Source organism: Marmota flaviventris, chromosome 19 (assembly GCF_047511675.1).
Source record: "Marmota flaviventris isolate mMarFla1 chromosome 19, mMarFla1.hap1, whole genome shotgun sequence".
Taxonomy (NCBI): domain Eukaryota; kingdom Metazoa; phylum Chordata; class Mammalia; order Rodentia; family Sciuridae; genus Marmota; species Marmota flaviventris.
The window spans coordinates 5,824,362-5,850,426 of NC_092516.1; the positions used below are offsets into that span (position 1 = coordinate 5,824,362).

General features: G+C 47.1%; 1 protein-coding gene across 2 annotated transcripts in view; it reads left to right on the forward strand.

Moving 5' to 3' along the window:
- Positions 1–23,070, forward strand: part of Adcy9 (adenylate cyclase 9) — a 109,074-nt gene extending 86,004 nt beyond the window's left edge. For both annotated transcript variants that reach the window (XM_027940528.2, XM_071605642.1), the window contains 6 exons: positions 850–952; positions 4,404–4,612; positions 8,308–8,467; positions 9,611–9,759; positions 12,840–12,881; positions 18,777–23,070. In XM_027940528.2, the coding sequence (XP_027796329.1) occupies positions 850–952; positions 4,404–4,612; positions 8,308–8,467; positions 9,611–9,759; positions 12,840–12,881; positions 18,777–19,968 (1,855 nt within the window). In that variant the 3' untranslated portion in view covers positions 19,969–23,070. The remainder of the gene's footprint in view (positions 1–849; positions 953–4,403; positions 4,613–8,307; positions 8,468–9,610; positions 9,760–12,839; positions 12,882–18,776) is intronic.
- The last annotated feature ends 2,995 nt before the right edge of the window (positions 23,071–26,065 follow it).

The window sequence follows — 26,065 nt, forward strand, 5'->3', positions numbered from 1 at the left end:
GTCCCCTCTGCATCAGGGGAAGGGAGGCTTGCACGGCAGGGCCTCCCAGGTGCCAGGCACATGCCAGGCACTCCTGTGTCCCGCCTGATGTCATCCTAGTGGTTATTGTTACGAGGCAGGCTGCTCTCCACAGCTATATTTGCCTTCTGATATCATGTTAACGTTCCCTTTAATTTGTAGTAATTTCTGCAGTTTAAAAAGGATCTTACTATTTGCTAGCAATTCATAAAAAAAAATGAAAGAGTCATGTAAAGCATATTTGATTTCTCTGCTATTAAAATCATTGAGCTTTATCATCTTTCAGGTTTCAGACAAAATCTGCATATGTGACAATAGCACCAAAATTACACTAACTATCAACACCATTTTGTGCTAACAACCTGTTAGCTCTCATAGTCATAATTACTGTCAGTACTCTGGATGACAGGACAGCTGGTTCTGAATTACATTTTCATTTGAAGCCTCCAAATCAATACAAGTACTCTCAGTACAGGGATCTGCTGGCTCTTCAGAAAAGATCTTTTCACAAGACAAAGAAAGCTGTCTTTGTATCTTGTAATCCGGGATATTAGGAATATGTGTTCAAAAACAAGGTACTAATGATGTGTATTATGATTGTGGCCATGGTCACTCTTTAATGGACGTGAAATGGAACATGTGGTTATACGTAGGAACACAAAGGACTTCCCAGAGATAAGTTTTAAAGGGGAGAGGAGCAACACCTATTGCATAGTGGCTCTCAGATGCAGGTTTGTGATGTGCTCTATGAGTGGTGTTTTCATAGCTGATTGTGATCTGATAGGATGATTGTGCCAGGTGTTGATCAATTCCATTTGTTATGTCTTCTAGCCTGATGAAGGATTATTTTTTCAAGCCACCCATTAACCAGTTCAGCCTCAACTTCCTGGATGCGGAGCTGGAGCGCTGCTACAGGACCAGCTATCAGGAGGAGGTGCGCTCTTCATCTCTCCACAGAGCCTGTTGTTCTTGTGGGCAGCTCACCATCCATTCTGTGCTTTAGTGAGTGGCAGGAAAATGAAGGCTGGTGTTAATTTCCTGCAGTCTATAAGCCCTAAATTGCAGATGTGTGTTAATTTATCTTTGCAAGGGAGAAAAACTTCAACCTTTCTGTGGTCCTGTATCTTAAAGACCAAGCTTCATGGTCGCTAGACCCTCTCCTTTGCAGTTTGTACCTCATGGTGCCTGCCCTGGGCATGCCTGCTCTGGGGTCATGAGCCACACTCCTCTCCCCAGAACTCTGTTTCTTTCTTCCCTGGAGGTGGGCCCAGGAGCTCACAAAGCCTTTTCCTCTTGACACAAAACATGCTCACATCCCTCCTACCCTGGCACTGCCTTAGCCTCTGTTGTCCTCGAACGCTCAGCTCACATGTCATTTCTTTCAAAAAAACCTTCCCTCACCTTAAACTGGATTTTACTTCCCCTTTATTTTTTTCTTTATGTGTATTCCATGTTGGAATTATGCTCAGATGCCTCCTCCCTGACAATTCCCTCATTACCCACACTCAGCACAACCCGCCCCACCTCCCCACACACACCTGATTGCTAATAGGGTCCTTGAATAAATGCAAGAATCTGGAGCCTGGTTGGGGTTCTGACAGCATGTCCTTGAATTTTTTCTTTTGGGCCAGAACCTGACCTCCCCCAGCATTCAAGTTAAAAGTGCACACTGGCCCAATCCTAGGACCAAAAGGGCTTTTCATTCAAATTCCATACACTCATTCTGCAAATCTTTATGTCCAGGCACTGGCCCAGACTCCTGAGAAACCATGGGAGCCAGAGAGAGCCAGTTTGTGCCTCATGGGTTTGGAGGCAATACCTTCTATCAGCCTCCAAGGGACAGTGGCTATCAGTTAACATCCCATGCACAGGGTCTGCAGGGCACCCATGAGCTGGTCACTTGGTAGCCTGTGAGGCAAAACAGGATCCAATTTACTCTTCACAAATAGCCCTGTGTGGAAACTTGTGAATATTCCTATTTTACCGAAGAGACAGCTAAGGCTGAGAAAGCCTAAGCAGAGGCCCACAATCCCACAGGGAGGGTGGACACCTCAAAGCCAGCATCTCAGCCACACCCCATTCTGTGCTGTGGTGACCCCAGATGGAAGGCACATTTATCAGCCATTTCTCTAGGCACTAAACATTTATTGAGCATCCGCTCTGCCTGGTTTGGTTCATGGTGCTAGAGCATACTGATGAAGATACCCTGGTAAGAGAGCAGTAATTAGAAATAACAATGCAGAGCCATGGGCCTAGTCGTGCCCTGCAAGGAGACGGTGAGGCAGCCGCCCCAGAGGGAGGCCCAGAGGGAGGAGACTCCGAAGCCCACTCCAGTAGGAAGACCAGGAACTAGCCAGATGAAGGAGGAGGGAATATTCCAGAGGGAGGGACCAGCCCCTACAAACCTTAGATAGGAAAGAGCCTGGTGTAGCCAAGGAGTTTCAGGTACCTCCAAAGGGAGGGCACCTGATGGGCAGGGTCCAGATGATGACTGCCCATGCAATGAGCGTTATGCTGAAGGCCAAAGTGGTCGCTTGGCCCCATCAGATTGTGTGTCATGAAGATCCTGGGTCATGGAAGGTGATGGAGCTGGGCAAGATGGGTGGGAAGCTGTCACTGAACACAAGGCCTGTCTGAGACCTGCCTTGAGACAGGGTAGAGAGGAGAGAGACACAGGAATGACTGTCTTCCAAGCCACAATGGTGTTGGGGAGCTGGCTGTACCCAGTACTCCACATGGATGTTCTCTGTAAGCATCCCCACCACCCATGAGGTGTAGGCACCCATTGTATCCCTGCTTTCAGAAAAGAGACCTGGGCATAAGCAGGTTGGGTAACAGGGACAAGTTGTCACAGCAAATAGTGGTGAAGGGCTGTGAATACCTAAAACAAGGAGAGTGGGGCCTTTACCCCCAGTCCCCACATATGGGGAAGTCAGAAACCTCAGCACTGAGGTGGGAAGAAAGATCCCCCACACTGTGACTATCCTGCAAGAGCCTCGCAGCAGACCCTGAGCCCCTACTGCCCAACCTGGGCCAACTGCAGCAAGCCGTGGCCATTCCCTAGAGCTAGGTAGAGCCCCAGAGAGAACAAAGTCAGGGTAGGCAGCCTCACCCCAGAGACTCTGGGGGTCTTTTGAGGGCACTTCAGAAATCAAGACCTACTCGCAGAGCCTCTGAGTTTCTTGGAGGGACTTTAGAACCTAGCCCTGCCCTCAGGTTGCTCTTCCCATTCCAAGCCTGGTATCACAGCCAGCCCACAGCCTCAGCCCCAAGCGCTGAACTCCCCTTCTCCAGGCTTGCCCATCTTGGGGTCCTGGGCTGAGGCTGAGGCTCTAGAGCCAGTTTGTCCTAAAGTAACACACAACAGACCTCTGCCTTCCATGGGCTCCAGCCCCTTCTGCCTGGCGCCCTGCTCAGAGTTGCAGCACCCAGTAGAAAGCAACTTTGGTGGTTGGCTGCTCCCTTTCTTCCTACTGTAGCCCCGGCCTTTAGGTTCATGTGGAGAGGGTTACAGGTACACTGGGGAGTCAGCTTGCCTGGTTGAAGCCTGGTTCCTTGTTTTCTGTGTGTCCTTGGAGAGGCAGCCTAGCTCCGCTCCCCATCTGCACAGAGATCAGTAGTATTTCATTCTCTGCGGCTGTTGTGAGCACTGATCAAGATCAGGCCCCTACAGGGCCCACAGTGGGGCTGGAGTAGTCCTCCCTTGGACGGTTAGTACCATTGCTGTTCCTGCCTTCTTAACGTCCTCACAGCACATGCATGTCTCTGTTTTACTTCACACACACTCCTGCACTTCTTGTCCCCGTCCTTTCCCACCACCAGGCTGAGTTACTCGCAGGGATCATTTCATGGCTACAACTGCACCCAGTGCCCAGCCGGGCAGTGCAGGCTCCCAGGGAAGAAGAGGTGCTGCTGGCAGGCACCCCTGTTAAATAGGCAGGAGCTTTCTTCAGCTGCCGCCTAAATCCCCGCCTGTTTTCTGTCATAGAGCCACCCTTCCCACCCTTAAACCTGAGGCCCAGCCATTTGCTGGCAGCTTCCAACTCTTGCTTTCATCCAACTGTCCTTACACATGTGGACTCATTAACTCTGCCAGGCAGCAACTCATCTTTCAGACTCAATGTGTAATATGTCTGTGAGAGCATATGGCTTGTTATCAGTCACTGTGTGACCTTAGGAAAGTTCTTAACTTCTCTGTGCCTTAGTTTTCTTATCATTAAGTGGGTCAGTAGCAAAGAGATGGCCCACTTAAAGCTCTTGCCACCTCGTGCCTGGTCTGCACTAGGCAGGCTCTCAGTAAACATGAGTGTTTTCCCCTTTGAGTTAGACTCTGTGGCCATCTGTGGCCACATGGACTCACCCCAGTCCCCTCCTGCTCTAAACAGGTCATAAAGAATTCTCCTGTGAAGACTTTTGCCAGTGCTACCTTCAGCTCCCTCCTGGATGTGTTTCTGTCCACAACAGTGTTCCTGATCCTCTCGGTCACCTGCTTCCTCAAGTATGGGGCTGCTGCCACGCCTCCTCCACCTGCTGCTCTGGCCGTCTTCAGTGGGGCCCTGCTGCTGGAGGTGCTGTCCCTTGTGGTCTCCGTCAGGTAACCACTGCAGGGCAGCTCTCTAGCCTTTAGCTCCCTCTTCTGGCTCCATGGTTTATGGCAGAACAGGATGACTGCAGCACAGTGGGTCGGGGTCCTAAGCCAGCTGACCCTCCAGACTTGCTTCTGGGGACAGCCGTTGTTCCCTCCTCTCCCTGTGCCCCCACCCCACTGCACAGCCACCTCCTCGCAGGCGCTGGTGCTCCACACGTGTGGGAGCTGCTTAGTTGAGAGGGCTGGTGCCTTCTGCAGCCTCAGCTGCCACCAGCTCATCCCTGGATCTCCTAAATCAGAGAAGTGGGAAGATAGGAGATGGGGCAGGGTCATCAAAGATGACATAGTATGCAATGTGCAGTCCTATTATATGAAATGTCCAGAATAGGGAAACCAGTGGAGACAGAAAGGTTCCCAAATCTCTACTCAGTGGATCGGAAGCAAATGATAGGTGACAGCTGATGGGCAAGTGCCTCTTCTAAACAGGAAAGCCAGAGTGTGAACCCTCTGAAATCACAGACGTCAGTCTGCACAAGCTTGGATTTGATATGACACCAAAAGCACATGCAACAAGAAAAAATAGATAAATTGGACCTTATCAAAATTTAAAACTTTCATTCTACAAAGAACACCATGGAGGAAGTGAAAGAACTCAGGGAGAGGGAGAAATATTTGCAGGTCACCTGTGTGACTCATGTCTAATACCTAGAACCTGTAGTATGTGTTCATACGGCTCAGTAATGAAAAGGTGCGTTTCCAAAAGACAAAGGGTTTGAGTAGAGAGCGGTGCCTTTCCAGGAAGCTGGCCCAGAGGACCGGCCCAGAGTTTGGGTAGCTCCGCCATTCTGACCAGGTGCAATGCACAGGGCATCCCGCTTAGGCACACGCCGATGGCACCACAGGCCTGCCTGCTGGGCACCTTGACAGCAGGTCCTTGCCCCGCACCCCCGTACCCAGCCCCATCACACTCAACAGCACAGCCTCTTGGCAGGGGCAAGCCCACTAGGAGCTAGGGGTAAAATGGATACGGGAGAAAGCCTGACCGTGGTTTTCTGCTAGTCTTAGCAATATCCCAATGTGGAAAAAAATAGTTCAGATTTGGTCCTGAGACTTCTACATACTAATCTTTCCTCTTTCAAGTGGGCAGGCTGGGTTCCTTGCCTCCTTCTGTCTGGCTACCCCCACCCCAAGCTCTTTGCTAGGACTGCAGAGGCCACACCCTCCTCCCTAGAGTGTCTCCACTGTCTCCAAAATTCCCTTCCAAGAACAAGCCCATGGTGCACAGCAAGGACCCTTCCTGACTATACCCCCACCCCCCACCCCCAGCCTCTGCTGCCATCTCTGCCCCTCCTCTCACTCCCAGAGAAGCTGCTTGCAGTCAAACTCTGCCCAGGGTCTGCTTCTGCCAAACCCAGACCAAGTCAGTTTTTGGCCCCTAGTTTGTTTGTTTTTCCTTTAAAAAAATCAATTTTATTGTGATAATTCACATATAATAAACTCATTCATTCAGGTGTAGAATTTGGTGGTTTTTAGTAAATTTACAGTTGTACAAACATGTAATTTTAGAACATTTCCATCACCCCAAAAGAAACTCTATAGCAGTCACTCACTCCCCCACACCCCAAAGCTTCTCTCTAACAGGGTTCTGTGGCTCTTGGCCTCTCTGAATTTACCATTGTCCCCATGACTTAACTGTATTTAACCATGAAGCCATTGCTCCCTGTCCTGTAGGCCCTGCTCCTCTGAGACACAAAGGGCTGCAGGTGACTGGGCCATCCCTGAGCGACTAGAGAGTAAGGCGCTGATCTGCCCCTACAAGAGCTTTGAATTGCTAGAATTCAGTGTGCTAGCAGCTGTCAAAGCCCAAGAGAGGGTGGACCTTAAATGGCTTCCCCTGGCCCCTCTAAGGGCCATTTTTAGGATCCTAGATCCCAAAGAACCTGTACTGTAGAGTATGTAGGCACCCCAGGGAGCCAGTTCTGCAGCTTCCTCAGTGACTGGGCTGGGTTGTTACCTGCCTCACCCAAAAGCCTTCCCATATCTCTACTCAGGGTCTCCTTCCTCCAGTTCAGCACCAGGCGAGGGTGATACCAGCTGATCTTGTCCTTGGAACTCTGTGGTTTCAAAGACCATCAGGAAGGGCCTCCAGTGTCATCTCCTAGGAACAACTCAGCTCCCTCTGTCCCCCTTCAGGACCTCTGGGTTCTACCTGTGAGCATATTTATTTGTGGTATTCTTGGAGATAATCCAGGACCTCTGTTATCGTTTAGCTATCAGGAAGCCAGAGCTTCCAAGACATGAAAAGGTCCAGAGTATGCCTGAGTCCATGCGGGAGATGGCTGGAGAGTCACTAGTTCCTGGCCATGGCTGAGCTCAGCCAAAGCAGCTGACACACTATAGGAGTTCAGGGCCGAAGGCTCCAACCACAGGCATGTGGAAAGGCACATATTATTGTCCAGCGGTGGCTCCTGACCTCTCCAGAGCCAAAGGCAGTGGCCTGTCCTCAGCTCTCTGGAAGCAGGCTTAAAAGGAGGTCTGGTCTCCCCAGAATGTCTATGAGTCTCTGTCCCAATTGGACCCCTGTACCCTTCCTTTCCTCTGCCTCTCACCCACCCCTACCCAGAGAGCCCATCACTCAGCCAAGGCCAGTTTATCTCCTCACCTGACATTCTAGCCCACACTCCACTTCTGCCCTGTATAGAAAGTATTTTGTTAATATCACACTCCTGAGATGTACCACACTCAGAAACACAATTGCACAAGGAAGCAGTGGAACGCCTTCACTGCAGTGTGAAGGAGGAACAGAAAGGAAGTCACTTGAGATGGAGCCCTCAGTGCTTTCCCTCAGGCATGCCAGGGTGCTGCTAACTGGGGATTAACGGAGCAGTCTACCATTTGCCCTCATGCCCATAATCACTGCTGCACGTGTGACAATTGGAAACAGATTGTGGGTGTGGAGTTGGGGCCACGCACCAGGAGCTGAGGTAGGGGTGTGGAGTTGGGGGCCACACACTATGAGCTGGGTTTGGTCTGAAATGCTGAGTGACCTTTGATGTCCCAAACAAAATGAAGGACAATTTTCACTTATTTTGCAGAGGAATTGCATTCTCAGAGATTTGCAGGTTAATATCACCCAGAACTTCCTATTTGTGCATGGAATACAACCAGGTCCCAGGCTGCAACATTTTCACCACTGAGGGTATCTGAGGGCATGTGGCAGTTGTACAACAGGCAAGGCAGAACCTCCTCTATGGTTCTCTCCCATGGGTGGCAGGGCATCTCCATCCCTGGCTGCACTCACTGGAGGCCAGTATCAGCCCTCCACCATTGTGGCAACCAGGAAGGCCCCCAGAATGCCCCCAGGACCACCCCCATTCTGGATCTTCTGCCCATAGGTGGGCCAGGTGGCAGTGACGGTGCCCACTATAGCCCTCCTTAGGCCTGTAGCTATTCTTACATGCTTCCTTGGGCCCACAGAGGTGCAAGCTTGGCTTCTGACAAGCACATTTTACCCAAATGCAACAGTTGACCTTAAAGTCTGGGATGATGAGCTAAGCAAGGCCAGTTCACTTGCCTTTTACCAAGCGTGAGGGAGGTGGGCAGCAGTAGCATAGGACAGTAAAGGGCAGTGCGGGCTGGGCCCCTGCCAGGCTGACCCACTGGGCCCTCTGATCCTGCTTCCTCACCCCTCCCTGTCCCAGGATGGTGTTCTTCCTGGAGGATGTCATGGCATGCACAAAGCACCTGCTGGAGTGGATTGCTGGCTGGCTCCCTCGCCACTGCATTGGGGCTGTCCTGGTGTCCCTGCCTGCCCTTGCTGTCTACTCGCACATCACCTCTGAATTTGAGACAAATATACACGTAAGTAATGGCTAGTAATGTGATCCCCATACCCTGCAAGCTCTCTGACCTTCCGTGATCCCTCAACCTGATTACTTGGGACAGTCACTTAAATATCGGCCCTTAAAGAGGTGTGTTCTGCCACTGCCTGAGTGCCTTTTGAAACAGAGCATGCTGGAGAGATTCCCCAGTGGGCTCACATCCTCTCCAACTTTACTCGTGTCAAATTAGTTACAAATAGTCCCCACTTACCATAGTTCAGCTCATGATTTTTGATTTCGGAATGGTGTGAAGGCATACCCATACTATCATTCTGATTTTTACTTGCAGCGCAATAGTCAGTAAATCAATGGAAGTTGGTCAGCACTTGCTTATCAAACAGGCTTGGAGTTGGCTGACTTTGCCTGGCTGAAGGTTCATGGGGCAGTCTGAGCTGTGACATCTTGTAGGTTAGGTGGACTGAATGCATTTTGACTTAACAGTAATTTCCACATGTGAGTCTCATTGGGACTTAGCCCTATTGGAGGTTGAGGAGCATTTGTATTTTTATTGTGCTTTACAAAGAAGCGTCTGTCCCACCTTCCAAACGAGGTAAGATAATGTGTCAATCTGTAGAACCGGCACAAGTAACTTATGTGTGTCTGGATCAGCTGTCCCTGATCAAAAAAGGAGCTTTTGGGTTAAACTCCAAGGGCAAGCTAATATTGTTGGGGAAGATTATGTTTTTGGTTCACGTCAGAGTAACGTGAGCTTCCAGGGCAGGCTGATTGCATTTGGTGCTTTAACACCAAATGACACTTCACTAGGCTTTCAGCAGGGGCCTGAGGAAGTGTTTGGAAGGTAACTGACCCCATAGTGCTGCCCAGCAGGAGCACTTTCCTTTCTACCATAAAGATGTGTGCCATTTCCACACACCTGGAGGAGAGTCTCTGTGCCAACAAAAACTTGGAACCTAAGCACTGGGTCATAGGTCCAAAGAGGTGTGATCTGTCCTTTAAACCACTGGCTCACCAAATGTAAGCGCACCTGCACACAGATAGGCCATAAGCAGTATCAGGGATGCATTGTTGAACAGCTGTGGGCCGGTGGCAGGCTGGCTGGGTTGTATGGCCTGGGTGGGACATGAGCGCAACATGGCTGTCCTAACGCTGGCTTCTCTTACAGTTCACTGTGTCCACCAGCTCGGCAGTGCTGGTGGCCGTTGTGCACTACTGTAACTTCTGCCAGCTCAGCTCCTGGATGAGGTCCTCCCTTGCTACCATCGTGGGGGCTGGGCCACTGCTCCTGCTCTACATCTCCCTGTGTCCAGACAGGTATGCAATGGTGTCCTCAGCTGTGACCACCTGCCTGATGTCTCTTAGGCTGTGCTTTCACGGTAGTGCTGATGCCCCTCTGCATGATGGATGTTTTCCACCAAGACCCAGAGTAGCTTCCAACACATATAGTATCCAAAGGTGCCCTAAGGTAATGTGTGAAAGAGAAAGAACAGTTTATAACAGCGTGCTGCCGATTGAGCATCAAGATCCAAAGTACAAAATTCTGAAAAAATCTCAAAACTTTTGAGCACCAACTTCATGCCAGAAGTCTGGTAGTTTGATGCACACCAACTATTCATGCACAAAATTATTTAAGATGTTATATGAAATTACCCTCAGTCTATGTATACAACATGTATGTGCAACATGAACAGATTTCCTGTTTAGACTTGGTTCCCATCGTAAAGACACCTCACTACATGTGTGCAAATATTCTGAAATCTGAAATTCTTCTGGCCCCGAGCATTTTGGTAAGGGATACTCAATCAGTGTGTGTTTGGATGTAGATGTTCTTGGGTGACTGCCCCATGTAGATAGAATGCAGTGGTAGTGTCTGAACGTACTTGCGGTGAATAAGTTGGAATCTAAGAAAGTCAGACCCAAAGCCATCTCAAAGGAGATGATCAGGACAGTGAAAAAGCAGAGGTCTAGGTGGTGCAGAAAGGAAGAGGAAGCAGAATTAACCTGCTCTGAAGTAGGGTACACATTCCAAGATAGGTGACAGACTTTGAAGCCTGAGAAATGAAGATGTAGGGTGATTAGAAGGTCACCATGGTTCCCTGTTATAATGTGAGACACAGGAACAACCTCCAGTCACTGCATATGTCTTTGGTCTTGAAGTCCAGCCATGGGCTGAGGAGGATATTAAGTTTCTGCACTCAAGATGGCCTTCACTGCTGGGTGCTGAGGAGTAGGGAGCATGGTGTGGACAGAGGCAGGAGTCCTGTGGTGACCTCTGCAGACAGAACCAGTTCTGATGTGCCGGGTTTCTGTTTTCACGACTAAAAGACTCAGGGTCACTCCAGTTGAACTAGGCTGACTGGACTGCACAAAATAACCACACAAGAGACACAAATACCTTTTTCTTTGGGGTCACTGTGACGGCTTCTCTGACCTTAAGGGTCCGCAGGAAGAGAGAGAGTGAGAGCACGCGCTGACCCCTTTTATTGAGGAGAAGCTATTCAAATGAGGCAAGGAGTCAGGTTTCAGGGGACTGAGTCTATCTTCATGATGTCCACTGTCAGCAGGTTGACTGACACCTGGGTAGGCCACACCCAAGGGCACAGTAAGAGGAGGGGACACACACAAGGCACTTCCATGGAAGATTCTATCCTAAACAGGGCAAGGGGTTATATTACAAAGGAACAGCTGAGCATAGCTCCACCCATGGGGCTGTAGCAAGACACACCCATGCAGGAGACACCAACCCTCGAACCCAAGAAGGGTGGGGAAAGCTCTGCCACATTTCTGTGACTGAGCACCTCAGCACCCAGCCGGGGAGTGTGACTCAGTCACGTGGGTTGGTCTCCCACACTGATGGGGCTGCAAAAATTGAGAAGTATATCCAAGGGCCACCAGAGGGACATTTAAATTACACTGTGCAAGCAGGGGCCAGTGAGGCCCCTCTCTTTGGTGGGTTCTACTAGTTGAATGATGTTTGGGTCTCAGTTTGTGAAAACAAGTCTCAAATTGCCTGTTGCACATCTGCAACTGGTTTTGTGGCTTTTACCTTTTGTCAACTAAATATGTACTTTGAAACAATGATACCTCAGTGGGATGCACACAGTGAAGTATTTTATTTTAAAAAATCAATGATCTCTTAAACTAATAAGCTTATTTATATAACAAACCTCTGCTAAATATTAGACTTCTTCTGTAACTTCTCATAAAAATGTTTCACTATTAGCATGTATCAAAGAACTATCTGGACATAATCTCAGAGGGTTTAAGAAGCAGGTTATTTAGAAGTGCATGAGCCACTTCATTGTGTTTGGCAAGATATCTAAACATCCCAGTTCCCCAGTTTCTTAAACTATTATATCCACCACCAGAGAGACCCCACATTTCAAGGTGCCCATCTAGGAGTGGCATATCTGTCACTGAGGACCACTTCTTTAGTCAGTATAAAAGCACACAGTAAGTGGATAGGAATATAGCTCAGTTGGTAGAATGCTTGCCTCATATGCACAAGGCCCTGGGTTTAATCCCCAGCATCACACACACACACACACACACACACACACACACACACACAAAGTGCACAGTGGGCCACTTCATCCCAATATTGTCAAATGTCATATTAGTAGCACATTTTTTGGTATTAAACAAGCAGTGGCCAAAAAATGCACAGATTAAATGTCTCTCCTCAATTTACTTAATAGTAATGTTATGAAAGATATTCAAAGTAAGATCAAATAGGGACTTTAAAGTTGAATTGCCTGTTGGTATTTGAAAGGAACTGTAATAAATAGTTAAATACTTAAAGCAAAGTAAAGCTCACTTTTACCTTCCTGAAGACATGGTCCATGACAGGCTCTGCACCAAAAGCTAGAAATTTGGCCACCAACTTTTAACCTAAGAGCTGTCACAGAGGCCTCATTGCCATTCATGGTAACATTTAGTCACAGCTGTGGGACTTTTCCCCATGGGTCCAGGAAGACAATGTGATAGGGATTACCACATTGCCTTCCTGCCCAGAATCCAGGTGGCAGGTCCTGGATAAGGCTTCGGGGGCTGGAAGGTGAAACACCCCCGACCCAGGATGCCTCTGCCCAGAAGATCCTCTGAGCCCTGAGCCCGCTCAGCCCCTTGTCATTGCCAGGCCTTGCCAGGATGGGGAGCAGGGGAGCAGGTGGGTAGGGAAACAAAAACATAAACTTTCACTGAAGAGGAGGGGCTTCAGAGAGCCAAAGCTCTCCAGCTTGGGGGGACATAGGAGTACAGGAAGGGGCGGTCCCTGGGAGGATAGCCATTCCTTTAGTCGATATCCACTGGAAAGTTGCTTCAACTCTTCTTAGGTGACTTTCTGTTATGCCTTTTTGCTTTCTTAACAGTATTTTTCTGCATTTTAATTACAGTTCCATAGTAATTTCACCCCTGGATGCAGCACAGAATTTCAGGTAAGCTTTTAACGTGATGTCTATACCTGGACAAATGAAAGTGACTGTCTCATTACTGCTGATTTCAGAGCTTCCTGAAAGCAGACATACCACAAATAAAATAAACAGCATATACATTCTTTAAAAGTAAAGTAAAAATAACTACTTGTTTAAATATTATATCATAGTTATATGTCTTATTGAAAAAATAGAATGACTTTTTTGAGACAGGGTCTCTTTATGTCGCCCCAACTGGCCTTGAATTCCTGGGCTCAAGTGATCCTCCTGCCTCAATCTCCAGAGTGCTAAAATAATTATTCAGACATGTATTAGAATTCGTTTAATTTTATGTAAGTCTTTACAGAGGAAATTTCACAAATCAAGGAAAAATAGTTATTTTTCCCCTAAAACAATGTTAGGCCTTGCTTGCTTTACTATAAACATCAAAATAAATTCTATATAAATTGAAAAGTCAAAAATAAAAAGCATATATAGGGCTGGGGTTGTGGCTCAGTGGTAGAGCGCTTGCCTTGTGTGTGCAAGGCCCTGGGTTCGATCCTCAGCACCGCATGAAAATAAATAAATAAAAGGTATTGTGTCCAACTACAATATATATATATGCCTATATAAAATCTAGAAAAAAACAAAATTAGTTTTCAAGCCTCTAAGACAGAGATAATTTTCTAGACTTATTAATAATAAATAGGATCACATGGGCTAGGGTTGTGGCTCAGTGGTAGTGTGTTTGCCTAGCACATTTGAGGCCCTGGGTTCAATCCCCAGCACCACATAAAAATAAACAAAATAAAACTATTGTGTCCAACTAAAAAATAAATATTTTTTAAAAATTAAAAATAAATACATAAATAGGATCACAAAGACCAAATGACAAACAAGAAAGAGAAAGAAAAAGTAAACAGAAAAATATTTGTGGGACTATTATATAAAGAGCTAATTAAGGCCTACACAGATAAAAGACAGAACAACAGAAAGTTCATTAAAGAGGAAATGTGAGCAGAAGATAAATACGGATACATTGTCAGTATTGTCAATACTGAAGTCATCTCACATTTAAATACCTGAACAATTCTCTTTGGTCTTTTAAATTAGACTTTTGAAAAGTTGTAATATGAATATCCAGAGTAGGTGATGTTCACTTAATTGTCACCATAACCTGATATGTTAGGTGACTTTGTTTCTGTCCCTGAAGCTGAAGCTCAGAGAAGTTGAGGAACCTGCCCTGTCCACAGTCACACAGTTAGTCATAGGCTCCCTCATTCCTAGGGTATGGCCTTTCTACCATGCCTCATTACTTCTCAGAATGTTACAGCAGTTTCTGGAAGTAATTTGACAATTTTTTTTTTTTTAATATCCGGGATTGAATTCAGGGGCACTCGACCACTGAGCCACATTCCCAACCCTATTTTGTATTTTGTTAGAGACAGGGTCTCTCTGAGTTGCTTAGCACCTCACTTTTGCTAAGGCTGGCTTTGAACTCAGGATCCTCCTGCCTCAGCCTCCCAAACCACTGGGATTACAGGTGTGCGCCACTGTGCCCGGCAACAGTCTTTTTAAAAAGTCTTTAAGGGCTGGGGTTGTGACTCAGCGGTAGCGCGCTTGCCTAGCATGTGTGAGGCACTGGGTTCTATTCTCAGCACCACATACAAATAAATAAAAATAAAGGTCCGTCAACAACTAAAAAAATTTTTTTTAAAAAGTCTTTAAAATGTTTATAGGCCTTAACCTAGCAGTTCTTTCTTGCCTATTTTCTGAGGAAAGAATTCATCATAGGATAAAGGCTGTATGCCCCCAAATATTAATCACAATGATGATTAATATTGAAAATTATCAGCAACTTCAGTTCTCAGTACAAAGGAATTAAATTATGACACACCCAAATAGTACAACTGTTAAAATACAGCCAATATGGGAAATGTGTATGATATTTATTATGTGAAATTGTGTATGTACTATAACTATTGCTAGGTATTGTATTTTACTATATTTGTTAAAAAAAATTGTAAGTCATTTATTTATTTATTTTTAATATTTTTTGAGTTGTCAATAGATCTTTATTTTATTTATTTATTTATGTGTGGTGCTAAGAATTTGAACCCAGTATCTCATACATGCAAGGCAAGTGGTCTAGCACTGAGCCACAGACCAGCCCAAGACATAATATTTATGAAAAAATAATGAGTGATGATTTACAACTACAGTATTTAAAAACAAAACATCTAGCATCATTTTTAAGTTACTGTTTTAGTGACGAGTGACACAGGTACAGGAGAGTCCCCAGGTCCTAACAGTACAACATAGTGCATTTCCCCCAAGTGAACACAGACCAAGAAACAAAACATCACCAACACCCAGGTGCCTGTCCAACCCCTCCTGGTGACACCCCGTTCCTCCACCGGGTGCAGATTTTAAAGTGCTCCGAAACACCTTGAAATGTTAACAAATGCCACATTTAGCTGGTTAGGACAGCAAGTGATCCTGGTTTTCTATTTTTTTTTTTCTATTTTTAAATCCCACTTCCCCATGATAATGCATATACTATATTCTACATTAGCTTCCATGTGTTATTTAATGTTACACATGGAAGTATCCAGTCATGAGTTCTCTTGCATTGAATCTCCCCAAATTCCTCTTTTTGAAACCAACCTTTGCTGTTTGAAGTTAGGAGTGGGGTCATTACCCTGCTCCATCTACCTGGGGGAGAGAGTGAGGTCATAGCCTGGCAGTGCCTCTCTTACCTGCTTGTTTCAGGTGCCCTCTATAACACTGGTTCTAGAAGAGGGAAAAATCCAGCAGTGCAGAGTTAGTCCCCAGCTTGCAGCACCTAAACTTCACTGTTTCTGTGCTTTGAGATGGCAGGAAAGTAAACCCACGCAACCATTCTTATTTTCACTTCCAGCACAATATAAGATAAGTTACATGAGGTGTTCAGCCCTGTGTTATAACACAGCCTTTGAGTTAGATGAGTTTGCCCCACTATAGGCCCATGTAAGTGTTCTGAGCACGATGCAGGTACGTGAGGCCAAGCTCCGGTTTCAGGAAGCTCAGGGGTATAAAATGTATTTTTGACTTATAGTATTTATGATGATTTGTCAGGACACAGTCCCACTGGAAGTTGAGTATCATCTGTAGTTCATTTGCCTGTCCTACCTGCCCTGCCCCTGCTCTCCCCCTCTTCTGCCCACAGGGTATTGGCCACACCAATCTCCAGGGTCAGCGACAGCTGGCTTTTCTTGCAACAAAGCAGGAAAAGTTTAGAGAGCAGTACACAAACTCAGGCGAGGAAACCCATCTTCTCCATGGAGATTTTAAATGTCTCCTTGTACATTCAGGTGATGTTTAACTTCAGTGGCACCTAAACAGGGCCATTCCTCGCTGTCACCACTGTGGAGAACCAAAAGGAAACCCGACTCCGAACCATAAGGACAGGAGGCATGTTTCTTCTGATCTCAGATCTTGGGCTACTCTGCTTAAAAGCCAGCCAGAGGGTGTCAGGAGCTGGTCCAGTCCACGTTTTACTCACCTAAAATAAGTAGTTGCTTTGCTGAGCACTTCAGATTCATAGTATATAGTGTCATTTGTGTCAATGACAGTGAGGAGAATGAATAAGTATGCGATATCTTACTATAGAGGACCTATGGGCCCCAGTTCATAGGTGTTCAGCCAAAGCCTATGTCAGGAGCCCCCAAGAGCAGCTCACAGGACTGAGCACATCCTCATGCTCATGGTTAGAGGCCATTGCAGTGAAAGGACGCAGAGCAAAATCAGCCAGGGGAAAACTGGTTCCGGGAGCCCTCTCCTAGTGTCATCACAGGGAATGTGCTCATTCTCCACCACGACTGTGGCTACACTTGGGAAACCCAGGGAGACTTGCCACCAAGGGTTAGTAGGGGTGGTGACATGGGCAGCCTGTGCCCAGCACATACCTAAGGTTCAGGCTTCCACAAGGAGTGCAGGAGTCACCATACCTGCCTATCTGTTCACGCACTTACATGGCACTGCAGCCCAGGAGTGGTGGGACCCCAGATCCAAGCGCCCTGAGCCCAGCCTGGGCCACCTTGCAAACAGGCCCTCCTAAGGATTGCAACCTTGCGCCCACTGATCTCTTTTCTGCACAGAACCTCAGGTCAGAAGGGACTTGGCCATACTCCAGCCCACCTTCCCAGTTTCCACACAAAGAAATTGGGACCTGGCAAGGTGGCATGGCTTGCCCAAGGTCCCAGAACTCTCTGAATAGCCCAGGGGTTCCAGTCCAAGGTCAGGGCTTTTGAGAGACAGTGCTTTGAGGAGGACCTTCATGGCCATGCCAAAGACACTGTTTTAAATAACCTTACGTCACAAGTAGCGGTAAGACTTACTAAAAACTTTGACCAAAAAAATGAGATTTCTGTGTCAAAGAGCTATTGAAACTTCAGATGCTTCAGTAACAGATACAGTTATGTTTATATAGTGACCAAGCCCATTATTACCTAAAATCTAGTAGTCTACCTTGGGCACTTTACAAATACTTCAAGGTGTAACATTTATTGAACAGAACAATCACAGCATTGTTAATGAAAGGGAGGGAAGGAGGGAAGAGGACATAAGGAAGAACGCTGGGGTTACAGGCATATGCTACCACATCTAGTTTGTATATGAGTATACTCAATATTAAAGTATATTCATATATTCTATCTATCTATGTATTTATCTATTTATTTTTATTTTTCAGTATGAGGGATTGAACCAGAGGCCCCCTACCACTGAGCCACACCCCCAACTAAAAATTTTGAGACAGGTTCTCACTAAGTTACCCAGGCTGGCCTTGAACTTGTGATCCTCCTGCCTCAGCCTCCTGAGTAGCTGGGATAACAAGCTGCCATGCCTACCTGTATTCTTGTTTTTGTTTTTGTCTTTTTTGAACTTTTTTTTAGTTCTACATGGACACAATATCTTTGTTTTGTTTATTCATTTTTATGTGGTGCTGAAGGTTGAACCCAGTGCCCCACACATGCGAGGCAAGCACTCTGCCACTGAGCCACAACCCTGGCCCTATTCTTGTTTCTTTGATGTTGTCTTCAGTTACTTTGGCAAAACAGAATTAACCCAGAATAGGGGAAAATATATTTTGCAAAACTTTAATACAAGTAGATAGTAGAGAACTTAAAGAAATTCTTTGAAAATTAAAATTCTATTGGATCAGAAACCTAAGAAGCACATATATCAGATACTATTAAACTTCCTGGGCATGGTAATGATGTTGTGGTTACACAGGGAAATGCCCTCATCTTGGAAGGTGTTTACCAGAGTAGGACTGGAGTGTCACGTTAGCAGCAACTTACTTTCACAATGCTTAGCAAGGCTGATATTATAGCTCAGTGGTAGAGGATTTGCCTGGTATGATGAGGTCTGGGGATTGAACCCAGTGCTGCCAAAGAGAGAGAGAGAGAGCAAGGGAGAGAGAGAAGGGGAGAGAAGTTTAACAAAACGTGTGTGTATGTGTGTGCGTGCGTGTTGAGAGAGAAAGGCAAAGTGCCAAAATGCTCACAACTGTGGGATCCAGGTGAAGAATATAGGATTCTTTTACTAGATTTTTAACTTTTCTGTAAAGTTGAGATTTTTCAAAAGAAAAAGTTGAGAGAAAGGAAAAGGTGTCTAAACAAAGCTAAAGACTTGTGGGGCAAAAGTCATCACGCTGTACTGATTAAAGACTTAGTTGCTGAAGTCGCTGTCTATTGCTCCATCTCTGCGGCCTGCTGCAGAAGCAGAAGCAGGCTGTCTGTCGTACAGCAGCTTGAAGTTGTTGAGGGTTGAATTCCGCCCCTGCGGCGTAGGGTGCTGGTTAGCTGGGCAGCTTCAGAGCTCTCCCTTAACAGATGCACTTAGCAGGATGTCCTTTCTCATCTCTCTGCTCCCCAGTGCCAAGAGGAGCCCATGCAACAGCTCGCTGCCACAGGACAGCAGCGAGCCAGCCAGCCTCGTGGGCAAGGAGCTCATTCTTGCCTTCTTCCTCCTGCTCCTGCTGGTCTGGTTCCTGAACCGAGAGTTCGAGGTCAGCTACCGCCTGCACTACCATGGGGATGTGGAGGCAGATCTCCACCGCACCAAGATCCAGAGCATGAGGGACCAGGCCGACTGGCTGCTGAGGAACATCATCCCCTACCACGTGGCAGAGCAGCTGAAGGTTTCCCAGACCTACTCCAAGAACCACGACAGCGGAGGAGTGATCTTTGCCAGCATCGTCAACTTCAGCGAGTTCTATGAGGAGAACTACGAAGGGGGCAAGGAGTGCTACCGCGTCCTCAATGAGCTCATCGGGGACTTCGATGAGCTCCTGAGCAAGGCGGACTACAGCAGCATTGAGAAGATCAAGACCATTGGGGCCACATACATGGCTGCGTCGGGGCTGAACACTGCCCAGTGCCAGGAGGGCGGCCACCCACAGGAGCACTTGCGGATCCTTTTCGAGTTCGCCAAGGAGATGATGCGTGTGGTAGACGACTTCAACAATAACATGCTCTGGTTCAACTTCAAGCTCAGGGTCGGCTTTAACCATGGGCCCCTCACGGCGGGTGTCATCGGTACCACCAAGTTGCTATATGACATCTGGGGGGACACTGTCAACATTGCCAGCAGGATGGACACCACTGGGGTGGAGTGCCGCATCCAGGTGAGCGAAGAGAGTTACCGCGTGCTGAGCAAAATGGGCTACGACTTCGACTACCGGGGGACGGTGAATGTCAAGGGCAAAGGGCAGATGAAGACCTACCTTTACCCAAAGTGCACGGACAATGGGGTGGTACCCCAGCACCAGCTGTCCATTTCCCCGGACATCCGTGTCCAGGTGGATGGCAGCATCGGGCGATCTCCCACGGACGAGATCGCCAACCTGGTGCCTTCTGTCCAGTACTCAGACAAGACATCCTTGGGCTCTGATGACAACGCACAGGCTAAAGACCTGCACCTGTCTTCTAAAAGACCCTGGAAAGAGCCCATCAAGGCCGAAGAAAGGTGTCACTTTGGCAAAGCCATAGAGAAGGAGGACTGTGAAGATGTGGGAGCGGAAGAAGCCAACGAGCTCACCAAGCTCAACGTCTCCAAGAGTGTGTGAGGCAGCGCCCAGAGCTGCCCGAGGTGCTCTGTTCGTCGAAACACAATAATATTTGTATTTGGCTGTGGCACTTTCTAAGCGCCACAGTTCCTGTCCCGGATGTGGTGTTATGTGGTCATTTCAGCCCTAATTCTGTGTGGATCACAGTTATTCAGGGTTCGTTTCCATCCATTTCTTCTTTCCTTTGCTCCCTTCCTTGGAAATCGCCCCCCTTGGGGATGATCCGTTCAGCTGCTGAAGGAGAACAAGTGCCTTCAGGGTGGGCTCGCCTCCAGGCCAGGACGGCGGCCAGTGGGGTTGTGGTTCTGGGTACTGTTTGACTTTTGAAACAGAAGCTGTGGTTAGATCTCATTTTTATTGCCTTTTCTCACAAGACACTTTTTGTTGTTGTTGGCTCATACAGTGTTTCCAAGTTTATTTTTTTCTGTATACGTGATAGTGTTTCCCAGTCACCTGGCCTTTCTCAGTAAGCACACACACGCACACACATTTGCATCTATGAATCTGATATAAAGTGCCAGTTATTCGCTGGGATGGGGTAGAGAGGGGAGCATGGGCTGAAAAAGCCCAGAAGCCCCTCCTGCCTTGCTCTCCCAAGCACCTGGGCCCTCCCGCGCATGGGCCATGGGTGGACCGCTCCCCACATCAAGTGATTTCAGGGTTCACCCGCATGCAGGCCAAGATTTCAAATGCTCACCAGGCACAAAGCTTGTAAACCCAGGCCTCAGGTATCTCAAAGCCCTTCTTCACCCTGACCCTCCACCGAGGGGGTCTTCCAGTGGAAGTGAAGGTGTTTGTCTTAGAAGCTGACTCGTAAGAGGGGGAAGCTCAAAATAAATGTCTGAGGGTTGCAGTTATTTATTTATTTATTTATCAGGATGTGTGTCTGGGGAGGGGGTGCTCGTGTTTTGATGGAGGGAAATAGGCCATGGGAGGGCAGGGGGTTCCAAAAGGGCGCAGCAGACCATCAAGGACAAGATGTCCCTTGTGTTTCCACCACAGGGGGCCAAGCTGCAGCCCAGGGTGCTCCCCCTTGTGGAGATTCAGGCCAAAACTAGCTGGGCTTTAGGCAAGCCCATGCAGGTGGCGCAGGCGCTGTCTTGGCTTCACAAGTTCAGGAAGTTCCTCGATCTTTCCCACTCCACAGCTGCTCGGCCGACTTAGTCTGGACTTAATCACGGCAGGATGCAGTCTCCTGCATCCTCTCACACCAAGTACCTAGGGGCAGAGCCATCTGTCCAGCCAGCAGGAGGCAGAAAACCTAAGAAAAGTCGCATCTGTCCTCTTGGGTGCCATACCAGCTAGTAGTCATGTTTTGCCACATTGAGTCTGAAGTTGATGTTGAATGGAACTCAAGCCACAGTTGCCCTGTCCTGGTCATTTTGCCCAGTGACACTGGCATGTGGTTCATGATGCCACTGAAGACCAGCTTGGCACCTGTCAAGGTCCGCACACCGCGCTCTGTGTTCTCTCGCTGGTGAACCTCACTGTTAATTCTCACATCACTCCCCCCCAGAGACAGAATCTGCTGCTTCTGGCCTGGTGACATCTCTGTTCTGGTCAGTCACCTTGAGGCGACACCTGGGACGGCCACCCAGCAGTGCCCCAGTCCTGGGACTGTGACTGTGAGAGTTTCCTTCAGGTTTGACTGTCAGTTTGTCTGTCTTCCAATTCTAAAGAAAGGATGGTTGTGACAATACCTCTTAATTCTGAAGAATGTATTCTTATAAAACACCGCAGATTTTTTTTTCTTAAGAAACACTACCTGATGCTTTCCTTGCACTAGGGGTGGAAGACACGTCAGCCTTTCTCCTATCAGTATTAGGTGTATATCCGAGGGTCATTCTCTCTGCCTTCCACTTATAAGCTGTATAGCTTTGAGGGACTGGCTGGTTGCCAATATCATCTCTCTCAAAATGTGCCCTACCAGCCATGTGTGGTGGCACATGCCTATAATCCCAGCTATTTGGAAGGCTGAGATAGAAAGAATGAAAGTTGAGATCAGCCTCAGCAGCTTAGTGAGACCCTGTCTCAAAATAAAATAGGAGGCTGGGGATGTCTCTCAGTGCTAGAGCAGCCCTGGGTTCACTCCCTAGTACCACCAAATAAAAATATAAACGCTCTACCAGGTTCATCTCTACACACACTTCTTTTCTTCCCTGTCCAACTGTTTCCCTCCCCTGCTACAAAGGTGTTTGTGACTCCTCATCTCCCCTTAACCTCCAAGCTGCAGACCCAGGGGAGAGAATCATTAGCCTCTGGTTCAGCACTGGGCAAATACAGCCTCTGAGGACAGGCCGCTTACACAGAGAATGAGTGGTCTTTAAAGCACCAGGGCTTCCTAAACCACCCTGCAGACAATCTCTCCTCTCTGGCATCCCTGATGCCCTGCTCCAAAGCATACCTCAATGCAGAGCCACAGAATCTCTGTGCACACTTGCCATCCACTGGCACTGAACTAGTGGCTGTCTCTGGAGGTGGTGGAGCTTCTGACTGTGGGCTTGGGTGCCGGGGAGGTGTCCTGCAGGTGGCAGTACTTCTTAAGAACTTAGGGTAGGAAGCAATATGTCAGAATTGAATGTGTGTAAATAGTTGCTTTGAATTGCAAATGCTATTTTCTTCGTGGCCCCAGATCAGATCAAATTTTATATATCTATATGATCAACAAGCACATATGATTTTACCCAGTGCAGACAATGTAGAGCACCAGTTGTGAGCCCTTAAAAAGCTTGAGAGTCCCTCAGATTGCACCACACCTGCACACAGCTCCCTCAACACTGACTTGACTTCACTTGCGGGGACTGCACCTGCACATTTGCACGTGACATGGAGAGCCAAAGGCAGTGTGCCACCCCTCACCTGGGCTGTGATCACTTGCACTTTCCAAAGATACTTCTGCATTTACATTTCAAAGTTTTCAAGGTAAGCATTTTTGGTTGTTTCAAAAATCACATCATGCCTAGAATCTGAAATGAAATCAGCGAGAACCCACTGTTTGCATTTTCCGTATTTCCTTTGCTCTGCTCTTTTTAAATTGTTAATTCCAAAAATTTCAAAATGCATCCACTGAAGAAATGGACATTAAAATATTCTAAAATCTAACTTTGGTGCCTGGCATTTCCTCATTGAAAAGATGAGCACCTCTTAGAGACTGGGCAATCCTCCTTAAACTCATCGTGTTTTCTGCGGTTTATGGCTGAAATGGAAAGATTTGCTTTTCCTTTACAATGTAATTTCAAAAATCAGGCAACTAAAAAAGGTGTGTGTGTGTGTGTGTGTGTGTGAGAGAGAGAGAGAGAGAGAGAGAGAGAGATGTCTCTCTCTGTGTGTGATATGTTCCTTTTTACATGGGATTTAAAAATTAGAATCAAGTTGTAGGACACACTGTGCTTGTGATAATTCCCCACTTCACTGGGACTTTACTTAAAATAGTTGTCCTGCAGCATCTTAAGAAACCAACTGAGAAAAACAAGTAGGTTTTCTGAGATTGCCCCAGCATTCGCCCTCATGGTGATCATAGATACCTGCACCATGGTGGGCCTGATGTTTGGGGGAAGCCCCTAACCCATCCAAAATCTGTTTAAAAGCAGAATCTCTTCCTAGAAAAAGGCACCTCCATCTTGCACAGATCTTAGGGGCTCCCAGCACCTCCAATCCATGTATCAATAGGCCCAACTATGTATGTTTTAGGGGTTAGAGCCTCTTACTCTAAAAGGGCTTCACTGGTGAGTAAAATATTTATGAACAACTCTGGGGGCACAAAGATTCTCTTGTGGACTCAGAAGGGAGATGAGGACTCAGCCTCCAGCACTGCTCAGTGGCTCTGGCTCCCAGGGTCCATCTGCTCTGCTAGGGCAGTGCCAAAGAGTGTGGTAAAGTGTGCTCTCCTCAGACTGTGCAACGGGCAACCCAGGCTGAGGAATAAGGATCTCTGCTGCGTGGAATATCTTGTGGGAAGGTGCTTCCCAGGAACTTGGAGGATTTTTCAGTTAAGCAACTTCCAGTCTTTGCAGTTAACCCCAGAACTTACGGTTTGTGGTTTCTCTTTTGTCAGAGACCTTTTTTGCATGCAGTTTCCTTTCCCTGCTGTGGGACTCTACCATTATGGCCATCTGGAATAAATCCCAGGAACCAGGAAAAGGAAGCTAGCAGGAGGGAGAGGCAGGTGAGAGGAAGTGATTCAGAAAGAGCATTACATGTGTACATTCTAAATCTTCCCAAGTATCTTTTTTTTTTCATACAATTCTTTTGTAAAAATGTTTGTTGTTAAAATAAAATGACTCCAAAGAGTTGTTACTGAATGTTAGAGTGATACGCTTGGGGAATTCTCATCTTCCTCCAGGCCTGAAAGTCTGCAGGAGAGGTGAATTAAGTGATCCAAGAGCCTGTTGAAATCTCATTCATCAACAGTAGCGATTCTTAACCTTTTTGGGGGGACAAGGGAACTTTCAGAGCCTTTGATAATTTAATGAAAGTTGTGGTTTTTTCCTCCAGAAAAAAAAAAAAAATGCTTGCTCATAAATCAACCCTCTTGAAGTTTCATATGATTTCAAGAATTATTCATGGATCCCAATAAAGTCCCCTTGACCTGCAATAACCAGAGGAGTGAGGAGTTTTCATCTTTAGATGAAGTGTCCAACCATTTTTGGAAACCATTGGAAACTCCATTCAACATGGTGATGTTGCTCAATTATTTCTTTTTTGTTTCTTTTCTTTCTCACTCATTCTTTTTTTTTTTTTCTTGGTACCAGGGATTGAACCCAGGAGTGCTTTAACACTGACTTATATCCCCACCCTTTTTATTTTTTGAGGCTGGATCTCATTAAATTGTGAAGGACCTTACTAAGCTCCTGAGGCTAGCCTTGAACTGGCAATCCTCCTGCCTCAGCCTACTAAGTTGCTGGGATTACAGACATGTGCCATCACATCCAGCTATAGATACATTTCTTATAAAATTACATGTTTTTATCAAATTATATTGCAGAATTTTATTTCTGCGTTGTCTAAGTATATTTAAGGAGCCACTCAAATATCTTTTCAACATATAAATACTAAGTCAAATTACTTTCAACAGTAAAATTCAGCCAGTATTTATGGAGTGTCTACTGTGTGCCATATAAATCTTCCAAACTCCCTTTATTTAGGGTGTTAGACTTGCTGTGACTTGAGCACATTTGAGAAGCAGCTGTGAATAGAAATGCTTTTCATGATTGCTGTCCCACAATGAATTCCAACAGTAAGCTGAAGGGGGCTTTCAGATACCTGGAGTCCCATCGTGACATTCGTATAATTGGCATTTTTAAACCGTGGTTCCTAGGTCATCTGTGACCCTCAGATTTCTGTCTTGGTGGTGATTTTGTGGAGCACTGGATCTCTATAGAGAGCAACAGATGGAAGACAGTGGAGCCTATCCCACATACGTTTTACCTTTAAAACAAATGCTTCCCGGGGAGACTGGGGTGCCAGGATGAGAGTCTCCAAACTGGGCCAACAAGTCCTGGCTCAGCCTGGCTTGTCCAGAGCGAGTCTTTCAGGAACAACAGCCTACCCTGTGCGGACTCCCCCTCACCCTAAGACGAGCTCTGAAGATCAAAGACCAGATGTCAATGCTGGCTGGCTCAACTCTGCACAGAGGAGGCAGAGCCTCTGACGGGATCTACCTCCTCGCCTAGCCAGAGTTTTGCCCTCTAGGTTGGTTGGGGAGGGTTTGGAGTTGGTGATTCTGGGAAATAGTCGCACGGGGGAGGGAATGAGACGGACCCCGATGCTCTGCTTGCAACTTCAGGGCCTCAAGCATCCTTGTGCCTGATGGGCTGCGTAGGCTTTGACCTGCAGACTGGCCTGCGGGGCACTTCAGGCCTTGGGCCAGCCCGGCTCATATTCTGGTCCTCTGCGTCAAGAATGATTGTTCTTCTCCAAGGACACAGTGTGCTGCGTTGAGCCCTGGGATATGTCCTGCTCCCCAGGCTGCCTGTCCCCTTGACACCCCCTGCCATTCTCGTGTTCTGACTTCAGGATCTGGATAAATCTCAGCAACGCAATGAGCAGACACCATGCTGAGGTTAGACACTACTGATTTAAAGAAAATTATTTTTTT